This window comes from Carcharhinus amblyrhynchos, chromosome 22 (genome assembly GCF_965287045.1).
Source record: "Carcharhinus amblyrhynchos chromosome 22, sCarAmb.v2.hapA, whole genome shotgun sequence".
Classification (NCBI taxonomy): Eukaryota; Metazoa; Chordata; class Chondrichthyes; order Carcharhiniformes; family Carcharhinidae; genus Carcharhinus; species Carcharhinus amblyrhynchos.
Window position 1 is genome coordinate 10,499,068 of NC_137345.1, and position 13,758 is coordinate 10,512,825.

Below are 13,758 nucleotides of genomic sequence, written 5' to 3' on the forward strand. Positions count from 1 at the left end.
GATATGGAGGGAATCTCATTGAAATAACTGTTCAATCTCCTGAATATGAAGAAAGTTGCAACGAGAATCTCCAATCCCAGTGTCTTTGTGGAATCGATATTAAACAGAATGTGATTGAAGCACAGCTCCGTACAAAAAACAGGATTTGAATTCCAAACTCTATTGCTGACACTCGGACTCTGTTGACCCGACTGCAGAGAGTTCAGGTGCTTGTTGACAGAGCCAAGGGCAATGGATCCCCAAATGTATCCAAATGTTCCAGTAGAGTTTTTCCAGAGTATCAGGGACATTTCCCAGTACGGATCACTGCGATATTCTCGCTGGTTCAGACTCCAGGTGATGTCTCCAGTGACCCAATCTCCTCACATGTCACAGAGTTGCCTTCAGCCAGGAGCTGGGGGAGCTGCCTTCAGCAGAGTGGAATCATAGAATCATAGAAACCCTACAGTACAGAAAGAGGCCATTCGGCCCATCGGGTCTGCACCAACCACAATCCCACACAGGCCCTACCCCGAGATCTCTACACATTTACCAACTGATCCCTCGATCCTACGAATCTCGGGACACTAAGGGCAATTTTTAGCATGGCCAGTCAACCTAATCCGCACATCCATAGGCTCTGACTTTTTAACACCTTGTTCCCAGAATTTTACACTCTTTCAACAATAATTACTTCTTCTGCTAAATGAAACTGACAGAACTTCAGGTTCTGAGGAGCCAGATTTTGCGAAGTGACTGACTGTGGTTTCATGACTCCATTTCCTGCTGTCTTCTTCTTCATTTAATTTTCTGATACAATTTATTTTTGACACTCATTCCAGCGTTGTGAGACACAAGAGCTGGGGGACTGACGACAAGCACTGATCTGATCTCCAACAGAACCATGTGGATTTTGATTCTCCTCATTTGCTCTCTGCCCGGTGAGTAACAGCAGTAAAAAGTCTGACAACACCAGGTTTTAGTCCAACCTATTTATTTGATAATATTCTCACAAGCTTTCGAGGGGACAGCCTCTTCGTCAGGTGAATGGAGAGTTCTGGCCTCAGACAGAGCATATAAAGCACAGACAGTTTAGAGATTACTGATTAATCTGATTAATTGATTGGAGTAATCTCTAAACTGTCTGTGCTTTATATGCTCTGTCTGAGGCCAGAACTCTCCATTCACCTGACGAAGAGGCTGTCCCCTCGAAAGCTTGTGAGAATATTATCAAATAAATAGGTTGGACTAAAACCTGGTGTTGTCAGACTTTTTACTGTGTTTACGCCAGTCCAACGCCGGCATACCCACATGGTGAGTAACAGCCAGAGCTGGACAGTCAGGAAATCAGTGTTAGTTTAACTCTAGTCTGCCGGTTATACAAATATATGAGAGAGAGAGAGAGAGAGATGTTTAAATATTTGGAGACCTGTAAAAGCACAAAAGGAGGTTTCTCCTTGCGGTGGGTAGAGTCTCTGGAGCAGATTCTCCGACCTCCCTCACAGCCGGGATTTTCCCATCCCACTGCAGCGAACGGAGATTTGTCTGAGCTTCTGATTCCCCGTCCTCTCTGGCAGCCGCAGTGGGACATGAACAGCCTGAGGATTCTGGCCTTCCGCCTCCTGCTCTTTATGGGAATGGAAGATGGGATGGAACAGGTTCATGGTCAACCTGCAAAATTCGTCCAATACAGTGAAGGCAAGAGGGAGAGATACTCAATCAGCCATGTCTTGATGCGGAGTGGTGTCCCTTATGCTACAGTCTCTGGATTCAGGCTGGTGAACACAGTGAGAAGTCTGACAACACTGTGCTGTTATATGCTCTGTCTGAGGCCAGGACTCTCCATTCGTCTGACGAAGGGACAAACCCCGAAAGCTTGTGAGTTTACTATCAAATAAATCGGTTGGACTTAAACCTGGTGTTATCAGACTTCTTACTGAGTTTACCCCAGTCCAATGCTAGCATCTCCAAATTCAGGCTGGTGACCAGTTCTCGGAAGAACAAGCTATTGGGAACAGACACACACATTTGCTGAGTCTGCTTCATCTTTTTATAGATTTGGGAAGTCGTTTGTATTTAAAGGATGAAAATACTCAGCAAATATAAATTGCTAATATTTGTGAGATTTTGTACAGTAACTCCTTGTGATTACATTATCGCACCATGGAAATATTTAGCAACTAAGCAAAACAGCAACATTCATTGTGAATGGGAATTTGAGGACAATTTAGTTTTTCAAAATTTAGATGAGTCACATTTTTAAAATGAAAGGCCTTTTTTATTTTGTATTTGCTTTTTATGTACATTTTAGTATTTTTTTTAAATGTAACCTGATGTCCAATATATATTGAAGGCTGCAGCATTGAGAACCCCACAAATACGTCTCAGGTTTGTAGAAGTTTAAAATAGGGGTAGCATGATGCAACAGTGGTTCGCACTGCTGCCTCACAGCATCAGGGACCCGGGTTTGATTCCAGGCTTGGGTGACTGTGCAGAGTCCGCATGTTCTCCCTGTGTCGGCGCGGGTTTCCTCAGAGTGCTCTGGTTTTTTCCCACACTCCAAAAGACGTGCTGGTTAGATGCATTGGCCGTACTAAATTCTCCCTCAGTGTATCCAAACAGGCGCGAGGGTGTCAAGCCGAGGGGATTTTCACAGTAGCTTCATTGCAGTGCTAATGTAAGCCGACTTGTGACGAGGAAATAAACTTCAGAGTTGATAAGATGTTATTTTATGGACCTCTGTCAATGTCACTGTTCCTCACTGACAGATGGTTGATCTGTATTACCTTTCCCAGAACCAACCTTTTTCTTCTAATTGTTTAACTTTCAATCACTGGATTTTAGTTATTCGTGCTGCCCATTTTAACATGACAAGATTACGCTGCAGTGAGGTTTTGGTTAATGACATCAATGCCATTAATGATGAAATATAATTTCAAACAAACACTGTTTTACTCCCAATCCCAGCTACACTCAGCCTCTCTGTTAACTCATCTTTAATTTTTCCCGGATCTTTTCTCTCATATCCTCATATTTTCCCTCAAGTTTTTTAATTGTTTTGGAATCCCCATCCTGTCATTTATTGTAAACTCTTTTTGAAATGTCAACCACATTGCTGTGGATCTGGAGTCACATATAGGCCAGACCGGGTAAGGAAGGCACATTCCCTTCCTTTAAGGGCATTAGTGAATCAGATGAGTGTTTCCGACAATCGGCAATGGTTTCATGGTCATCAGTAGATTCTTCATTCCAGATATTTTCTTTCTTGAATTTAAGTTCCAACATTTGCTGTGGTGGGAGTCGAACCCGGATCTCCAGATCATTTCTGGATTAATTGCGGAGCAATAATACCACGAGGCCATTGCCTCCCCTTAAGTATGGGTATCAAAGTAAGCTTCCAGCAAACATAATAACTGAGTGTGAAAGTTTCTATCGGGACGTAAAGAGAAAGAGATTGGCAAAACAAATGTAGGCCCTTACAGTCAGAAACGGGAGAGTTCATAATGGGGAATAAAGAAACGGCTGATGAATTAAACTTGTACTTCGCTTCAGTTTTCATAATATAACAGAAATATGGCAAGAAACATGCTTAAGTGAGGAGCTGAAGGAAATCAGCATTCGTAGAGAAATGGTTTTGGGGAAATTGATGGGATTGAAGGTGAATAAATCTCCAGGTCCTGATAATCTTCATCCCAGAGTACTTAAAGAAGTGGCCCGGGAAATAGTAGATCCATTAGTGAGCATTTTCCAGAATTCTTTAGATTCTGGACTGGTTCCTACAGATTGGAGGATAGTTAATGTAAGCCCGCAGTTCACAAAGGGAGGTAAAGACAAAACAGGGAACTATAGACCAGTGAGAGTAACGTCGGTCGAGGGGAAGTTGCTCGCGTCGATTATCAAGAATTTAGTAACTCGGCATTTGGAAGGCAGTGGTATGAGACAAAGTCAGCATGGATTTACAGAAGCTAAATCATGCTTGATGAAACTATTAGAATTCTTTGAGGATGTAACTGGTAGATTTGATTGAGGAGAACCAGCAGATGTGGTTTATATGAGGGGAGACTAAGTCGGTTAGGGTTATATTCACTGGAATTTAGAAGGATGCAGGGGGATCTCATAGAAACTTATAAAATTCAAACAAGATTAGAAAAGGTAAATTCACCAAGAATGTTCCCAGTAGTGGGGGGGTCCTGAACTAGGGGGTCATAGTTTAAGGGATAAACCTTTTAGAACTGAGGTGAGGAGAAATTTCTTCACCCAGAGGGCGGTGAATGTGGAATTCACTCCCACAGAATGTAATTGAGGCCAAAATGTTTTGAGAATAAATTTGATGTTGTTCTTGGGGCTAAAGCGGTCAAAGGGATGTAGGGGGAAGAGGGGATCAGGATATTGAATTCAATGATCAGCCATGATCAAAATGAATGGTGGAGCAGGCTCGAAGGGCCGAATGGCCTACTCCTGTTTCTAGTTTCTAAGTTCCTTCGGTCCTGCTCAGTGATCAGTCTCCAAATTTCTGAATCTTCCCTGACCAAACCTCAATCTCTTTCCTTTCTCTGTTTGTCAGCAATGTTCTCATCATCTCCAATTCCTCCTGCAGTACAGGTTGCAGCAACAAAGTTGAGAAGATGGAAATTCTGCTGAAACCTCACACAACACCACACTTCCAGTTTTCCACACTCCCTTCATTCCCCTCTCACCCTCCCCAGACCTCTCACCCTCCCCCAAACCCCACCCCACGGCAAACAAAAAGGACTCTGTTTCCCCAAATTCACCCAAACCTCCCCCTGATTTCCACTCACCTCCCCAGGAGGCATTTAAATCCCGACAGACCTCCAGCCATTCCCCTAGGCCACCCATCACCAAGGCCTGCAAAGATAACTCCCTGACATCCGCAGCCCACCCACGATCCGAATATCCCCCCTTGCCAGCATCAAATTCATGTCTAACCCCCAACGCACCCACTGGCAACGTCCCAAAATTCTCAGGTCTGTACAAGGGTCTAAAAGTTAAGGTTTATTTATTAATCAAAAGCAAGGCTTACATTAACACTGCAATGAAGTTCCTGTGAAAGGTCTATAGTCACCGTAATCCGGCACTTGTTCAGGTCAATGCACCTAACCAGCACGTCTTTCAGAATGTGGGAGTAAACCAGAGCACCTGGAGGAAACCACACAGACACGGGGAGAACGAGCAAACTCCACACGGATAGTGACCCACGCCGGGAATCGAACCCAAGTCCCTGGCGCTCTGAGACAGCAATGCTAATCACTGTGCCACCCCATGTCTATTTCTGTGCGCAAAATCTTTTGATGAAGTCACACACTGGAGTGAAACCCCACAGTGTGAGGCAGAACCTGAATTTCCAGCTCCCCTCCGCTCTCCCAGCTCCTACCTGTGAGTCAAGAAAATACCCCAAAATGTTTCAAAAGTAAACCATTGATTGTGAAATACTTTGGGACACTCTGAGATTGTGAAAAATCTCTATTTAAATTATTATGTTAATCTGCATGGAATTTAACTCATAAGAATGTATGTATTTGAATGAAGCAATTATTTCCTGCTCAATTTCTGAAATGTTGTCTCCTCAGTTTCAGGTGCATTGTGGGCAGAAACAAAAGGAACAGGAATTGTGGGAAGAGTGATCACAATAAATTGTCACTATGATGCAGGGTACAAGTCACATATTAAATATTGGTGTCGCGGCTGGACTCGCCAGTGTGATGTTGTCGCAAAGACAAACTGGCAAAATGACAGAATATCAATCACTGATCACACAACACGAGGAGTATTTGTTGTCACTATGAAGGATCTTCGCGCAGGAGATGCAGGATGGTACAGCTGTGGGATTGAACAAAGTGGTTACGATCCACTGTGTTATGTCAAGCTTCAAATATCTCACGGTATTTTTCTCAGTGATTATCTTTATTCACCTCGACTGAAATGTTCGATTCATGTTTTATCCGCGGGGAAACGTAGACAGCTCCAATATCCCGAGCAGTGCAGAGTCTGGCAGCGAGAAGGCAGCGGTTGGGGAAACTGACTTATGTTACATTAATCCAATGTCGAGAGCTCGCATTCAGAATAAAAGTAAAATTCAGACAATAACAACACTTTCGTGGTCATCAGTAGATTCCATATCCCAGTTACTTTTTATTGAATTTGAATTCTGCTATCTGCCATGGCAGGATTCAAACCGAAATCCCCAGAACATTCACTGAGTTTCCAAACAGTCCAGCAATAATACCACTGGGCCATCACCTCCCCTATAGAATCCCTCCAAAGAATTGACCAAGATCCAGAGGCTTCCTGATATAATGGGTGACTCAAGATACTGAGGTCAGTTGAACAGAGTCCAACTTTACAAGTGAATTAACCTGGAGTTGTCACATTGTTTGGATGGTAAAAGCAGCCTCTTTATTCACTGTTGAGACATTGGCCTTGATTTTCATTCCGGAGGCAGGTCGGGAGAATTTGGAAAATTCCCAACTCAACCTGCCCGCCTCGGGAGAAACTGCGCACAAATGACGAGATCATCATTGCTGCGGGGGACAGGGGTGGGGGGTGTTGGTTGTGGACTGGATACAGGCCAGTCGGCACAAGAAGATAGGCACAGAGAGTCAAAGTTTAAAAAAAAGTTTATTTATTTGTCACAAGTAGGCTTACATTAACACTGTAATGGTGTTTCTGTGAAATTCCCCTAGTCACCACACTCCAGCACCAAGTCACCCACACTGAGCAAGAACTTAGCATGGCCAATGCGCCGAACTAGGACATCATTTGGACTGTCAGAAAAATCCAGAGCACCCGGAGGAAATCCATGCAGACACGGGGAAAGCATGCAAACTCCACATGGACAGTGACCCAAACCAGGAATCGAACCCAGGTCCCTGGCGTGGTGAGGCAGCAGTGCTAACAACTGTGCCAATGCAGTGTGGTGACAGGCTGTTTAAAATGATCGCCTCTTGTCATGGGATTTTGTCCCAGGAAAAACCAAGGGCCCTCCATCCGTCATCCCTCACAGCCCACAAAAAATGTGGATGGATGGGAAGAGCTTGGCTGGAAGGGGCATTGAGGGCACAGGGATTGGGCAAAAGGGCAGAGCAGAGCTCTGACTGGGTGTGGGTAAAGGGGCATTTACTTCATGAGAGGACATGGAGGGTGGCAGGGTGGACGAGGAGGACATTTTTTAAAACTTTGCTTAAATTAAAATGACTCGGTGAAAATCCCACTCACTATCCCGAGCAAACCTTCAGATCAGAGTCAAAATCATTGCTATTTTCACAGGGGCTTCTTGAGATTTGTTCACGGGTAATGTTTTGATTTTAAGAGCCTTTATTTTGATTTTTGGGTGTTGATTTTTCATTCTCATTTACTCCTTTACTCAGTGATGGAATTGTCAGATTAGATTCTGAATTCATGTTCGTTTTTAGAGTTTCTTCCTTGCGCGAGTGTGTGTTGGCATCATTGAAACGTTCAATTTTAATTCGAAAGAAAAGATAATACTTGATCATTTATTGTAAATAAATCTCCCATTCTTGATTTCCAAACTGAAGATTCTCGATACTCGCCAGAGGTAACTGATTAGGAATGATTCTCAGATGTGCAGCCCCTGGACAGCGGGAAGGGAGGAGGTGAAAGTCATCATAAATCCTCATAGAATCCCTACAGTACAGAAGGAGCCCATTTGGCCTGTCGCGTCTGTAACAACCACAATCCCACCTCCTATCCCTGTCGCCCCACACATTTACCTTGCGAATCCCCTGATACTATGGTCAATTTAGCATGGCCAATCAACCTAACCTTTGGATCGTGGGAGGAAAACGCAGCACCCGGGGGAAACCCAGGCAAGACGTGGAGAGAATGTGCAAATTCCATGCAGACAGTGATCCAAGGCCAGAATCAAACCTGGGGTCCCTGGCACTGTGGAGAAGCAGTGCTAACCCATGCAGGTGTTGTAACTCCTGCTCCTGAATGGGAAGATGTTTCCTCTACGTTGCTAAAATTAAACATATTGTAGAAAGGTTCTGTCTGCTGTGCGGTTTGACAGTGCGACAGACTGACTGACTGACAATCCATTTTCACTGTCCAAGATCAGTTTATGTTTCTGCTGTCTGTCTGTCGATGCGCTTCTTCTCTCTTTGGAAAGCTGGTTTGAAGATGTAACATTTGACAGTGCTAATAGCAAATCCCCTGATTGTTACAAGAAAAAAGCTGGCAAATCTCAGCAGCTCTGACAGCACGTGGAGAGAGAATAGTGCCAATGTTTTGAGTCTAGATGACCCTTGGTCAGAGCTGACTAAAGGTCATCTAGGCTCGAAATGTTGGCTTTACTCTTGCTTCACAGATGCTGTCAGACCTGCAGAGATTTTCTTGCATTTTTCTGTTTTTGTTTCAGATTTCAGCATCTGCAATATTTTGCATTTATCTCCTGATTATCCCAGCACCAAAAAAAAACTTGCTAATATTCTGTGTCAAATGAAATACTTTCGGATTAAAAAATAGGTCTGTTGCAATCAGCAAAGTAGATTAAACACGTTCCGCTTTGTCGAAATTAAGTTAACGAGAAGCTGATGGTCTCTGGTTTTGAGCTTTATTCATTTTATTGAAAAACTGCCCATTTCAGAAGGTGCTTCGGGATTTGGTAAATAGATGTAGAGTTTTTATTGTATAGGAAGGCAAAGGAGTAAAAACTCAGACAAATCTGATCATCATTATTTACGTTCAAAACTCATCAGCTGCCTCACTGTACCAGCAGTGATCAGCTCAGAGCAGGGCCCTATATATTGTTCGAGAACATTAAGCAGCAACGAACAATAGTTATTAAGAATAACTATAGTGAACAATGAAAACCTGGACAAACCTATCACAAAATGACAATGTGATACAATGTGAACCACATATGTGATAAGTGACTGAGTTTGCAACACCTGTTTCCTGTGCTGTCCACCAACCTTTTTCCAACCCACAGCCTAAGATATGTACTTCCTCATCACAATGGACAGAGTTCCAGGCACAGAGGGCGCGATCTTACCGCCATGTTCCCACTGCAGCGGGATGAGAAAATCCTACTGGTGTGAGCAGTCAGAAAATTCCGGCCATTGTTCCGTTCCAGGACGACACAACTCACATCTCATCAGAAAGCTGGACAAATACTAATGGTATGGGTTTGTTGTGACCACATGAGTAAGGGTGGATGTACGACCCTCTTTTTCTCACACAATTAATTGTAACAGCTTTGGAAATTTAAAAGGATGAATGTGCCAATTCGGTGTAAGAGATTTAACTGTTTACATGCTGATTGCGAAGAACTCAGTCAGAAATATTTCCTTCAGTTTCTACAGGAAACACTTTCCATTCTGTTGAAATTAAGTTTACTGGAAATTGATGGTCTTTGGTTTTGAGTTTTAATAACGTTATTGGAAAACTGCCCATTTCAGCAGATTTACTAAATAAGTACAAATTTTTTATTATACAGGAAGGTGCAGCAATAAAAACTCACACAATTCTGATCATCATTGACTTCCATTCAAAAGTAACTGCGTGGACAGTCAACATGAGGAAGAAATTTCCCAATGGGGCCTCATTAGATCTCGTTGCCATGCCAACTGGGGTTTTCAGTTAGCAATGCAGACAGGCCACATTGTCCGGTCAGGATCAGGGTCAGGCAGCTGTGGGATATTCAAGGATAAAGTAAACTCACCCGGGCTTGCCCCTCACTGTCTCCATTCTCAGATCAGCAACTCCCACCTCAGCCAGGTGAGACCCTCCATCACCAGGACCCCACCCACTCTCCTTGATTGGATGATGAGTTCAGTCCCTGGCCTTTAATTGGGTGGGGCATTGGAAATTGCAATGGGCATTCCTAAAGTGCAGTGTGTGGGCCCAGACTCTCTCCCGTGTCCCGATCACAAACCCTGATTAAATATTTTCTTTATTCATTCATGGGACTTGGGCATCGCCGGCTGGCCAGCATTTATTGCCCATCCCTCGTTGCCCTTGAGAAGGTGGTAGTGAGCTGCCTTCTTGAATCACTGCAGCCCACGTGCTGTGGGTTGATTCACAATGCCATAAGGGAGGTAATTCCAGGATTTTGACCCAGCGACTGTGAAGGAATGGCGATATATTTCCAAGTCAGGATGGCGAGTGGCTTGCAGGTGGTGGTGTCCCCATGCATCTGCTGCCCTTGTCCTTCTAGATGGAAGCAGTCATGGGTTTGGAAGATGCTGCCGAAGGATCTTTGACGAATTGTTGATCTTGTAGATGGTAAACAATGCTGCTACTGAGTGTCGAGGTGGATGTTTATGGATTTGGTGCCAGTCAAGCAGGCTGGTTTGTCCTGGATGGTGTCTGTTGTGTTGGCATCCACCCCATAGAGGAGTAGATGTCAGATTCCAACAAGGCCAACCGCACCTGAGATTCTGAAGGGCAGTGAATCGGAGAGTATTTAATTTTCAGATGTTCAGTCAGTATCTAAATATTTGTTTTTTCTCCACAGAACCCGTGTCTGTTCCTGAAGTTAAATTTCTATCACCACCAAATGCCTCATGTTCTGGGGGCTCAGTGTCCGTCTCCTGTGAGTCTGTCCAGGGATCACTTCCCATTCAGTACACATGGTATGAAAAGACCCCGTCTGAAGATTCAAAGATCTCTGACACCAATAAACTGGATCTACGTTGTCAATCCATCAAACAGCAACATCATCAATATTACTGCACAGCCTCAAATAGCAAGGGGGACAAATCCAGTGAAATGGTTAATGTGTCAGCGAGCAACAGAACAGGGGAGAACTACAGTTCTGAGATACAAATAAAAAGTATTGGTAAGTTTGACTGTAAACAAACCATTTGGTGATTGAATTTTTGAAGAAATGTTTATCTCATAAGAATTTCCGGCCATAACGGGATTTGCACCCACAGTGGACAGGCCCAAATATTCACCCGTCCCCCACCCCTACCCCCACCTCCACAATGCTGAACTCTTGTGTCTGGATGGTGAATGATGTCAGAGACAAAAGAACAAAGGGAGAAATTAGGAGCACGTAACTAACACAAATCGACATGGCATGTGTAGTGCCCAACTCAAATAAGGTGACAAACAAGTTCAATAATACTTTATGAAAGAGGAGTGAAGAAAGTAAATTAATGAGGGTCTGAGGAAAGGACAATGAAATGAGGTTAACTGGGAAGATCTTCCAGCGAATCAGCATTAAAGTGATGGCAGAATCTCCTCCCTCTGGGCTATAAAATTCCATCACTCCAGAAAATTACCTCATTCTAAATATTAAATGTTTCAAATTCTATCTCCCCGGCGCCCCACAAAAAAAATGTCCCTGCTCACAAAGAACCAAGAAGAGTACAACACAGGAACAGAACCTTCGGCCTTCCAAACCCCTGCCAATCATGATGCCCCAACTAAATTTAAAAAAAAATCTGCTCTTTCTCAATCCATATCCCTCTATTCCCTCCCTATTCATGGACCCATCCAGATGTCAGCGTGCAGGAATGGGACGGCGATAATTATGGGGGATTTCAATCTACATATTGATTGGTCGACCCATGTTGGACGCGGTGGGCTCGAGGAAGAGTTCTTGGAATGCTGCCAGGATAGTTTCCTCGAACAGTGTGTGTTGGAGCTGACGAGAGAGCGAGCTATCTTGGATCTGGTGTTATGTAATGAGGCGGGTAGAATTAGGGACCTTGTGGTGAAGGATCCTCTTGGGGAGAGTGATCATTGTATGGTGGAATTTTTGATGCAGATGGAGGAGGAGAAAGTGGGTTCCCAGACATGTGTCCTTTGTTTGAACAGAGGGGAGTACGGTAGGATGAGAGAGGAATTGACGAATGTTGATTGGGGGAGCGCGTTGGAAGGTAGGTCTGCTGAGGAACAGTGGAGGATCTTTAAGGAGATCTTTCTTGGTGCTCAGCAGAAATTTATTCAGATGGTTAAAAAGGATCGTAGGAGGAGAGATAATCAGCCGTGGATAACGAAGGAGGTGAAGGAAAGTGTTAAATTAAAAGCGGAGGCGTTTAGCGGAGCTAAGAGTAGTGGGCGAGGAGAGGATTGGGAGAGATTTAAATGTGAACAAAGAATGACAAAGAAGTTGATAATGAAGGGTAGGATAAACTATGAAGCTGGGCTAGCGCTTAATATAAAAAAGGATAGCAAGAGTTTTTATAAATACATAAAAAGGAAGAGGCTGGCTAGGGTGAGCGTTGGACCCTTAGAGGATGAGAGGGGGGACTTAGTGGTAGGGGATGGGGAAATGGCTGAGGCCTTGAATAACTTTTTTGTTTCGGTCTTCACAGAGGAGGACGTGAATAATTTGCTGGGAAAAGATGGAAAGATGTAGGAGTGGAGGGCCTGAATGACATTATTGTTACGAGAGAGGCGGTGCTCGACAGACTGGAGGGACTGATTGTGGACAAGTCCCCAGGACCGGATGGAATGCATCCAAGGGTTCTGAAAGAAATGGCGGAGGTGATAGTGGATGCCTTGGTGATTATTTTCCAAACGTCGCTGGATTCCGGGGAAGTGCCGGAAGATTGGAAAACGGCTAACGTTACACCATTGTTTAAGAGGGGTGGCAGGCAAAAGGTGGGGAATTATAGGCCGGTTAGTTTAACGTCTGTTGTAGGAAAAATGTTAGAATCCGTGATCAAGGAGAAAATAGCGAGGCATCTTGAGGAGAATTGTTTGGTAGAGCAGACGCAGCACGGTTTCGTTAAGGGGAAGTCGTGTCTGACGAATTTATTGGAGTTCTATGAGTGTGTATCTAGGGCGGTGGATAGAGGAGTGCCGGTGGATGTGGTGTTTCTGGATTTTCGGAAGGCGTTTGACAAGGTGCCTCGCAAGAGGTTATTACAGAAGGTCAGGGGGCATGGAGTTGGGGGTAGGGTGTTCGAGTGGATAGAGGATTGGCTGTCAAATAGGAGGCAGAGAGTGGGGGTCAATGGGTGCTATTCGGATTGGCGGTTGGTGACTAGTGGAGTGCCCCAGGGGTCGGTGCTGGGGCCTCAGCTATTTACCATTTATATAGATGATCTGGAGGAGGGAACCGAGTGTATCGTGACGAAATTTGCTGATGACACCAAGATTGGTGGAACGGCAAGTTGTGCGGAGGGTGTGGAGAGTCTGCAGAAGGATCTAGATAGGCTGGGCGAATGGGCCAGGAACTGGCAAATGGAATTTAATGTTGGCAAATGTGAGGTTGTCCACTTTGGTAGGAATAATGGTAGGAAGGACTATTACTTACGTGGCGAAAAACTGCAGCATGCGACGGTGCAGAGGGACCTCGGGGTCCTTGTGCATGAGTCGCAAAAACCCAGCCTGCAGGTGAAGCAGGTGGTCAGAAGGCAAATGGGATGCTGGCCTTCATAGCGAGGGGGATTGAATATAAAAGTAGGGAGGTCTTGCTGCAGCTGTATGGGGTACTGGTGAGGCCGCAGCTGGAGTGCTGTGTGCAGTTTTGGTCGCCGCACTTACTCAAGGATATTTTGGCTTTGGAGGGAGTGCAGAGGAGGTTTACTCGGCTGATTCCGGAGTTGAGGGGGTTGAACTATGAGGAGAGGCTGAATAAACTAGGCTTGTACTCGTTAGAATTTAGAAGAAAGAGGGGAGATCTCATTGAGACATATAAGATGATGAATGGGATGGATAGGATAGAGGTGGAGAGGCTCTTCCCGCTCAGAAAGGGCAGTAAGACTCGAGGGCACAGCCTCAAGATAAAGGGTGGGGGGGGGGCGGTTTAGAACGGAGTTGAGGAAGAACTTCTTCACTCAA

General features: G+C 44.6%; 1 protein-coding gene across 1 annotated transcript in view; it reads left to right on the forward strand.

Annotated features, from left to right (window-relative positions):
• The window catches only part of LOC145357150 (titin-like), a 182,327-nt gene that overhangs the window by 137,725 nt on the left and 30,844 nt on the right, over positions 1-13,758 (forward strand). The window contains exons 15-16 of the mRNA XM_080210307.1: positions 5,568-5,879; positions 10,475-10,798. Of these exons, the coding sequence (XP_080066433.1) occupies positions 5,568-5,879; positions 10,475-10,798 (636 nt within the window). The remainder of the gene's footprint in view (positions 1-5,567; positions 5,880-10,474; positions 10,799-13,758) is intronic.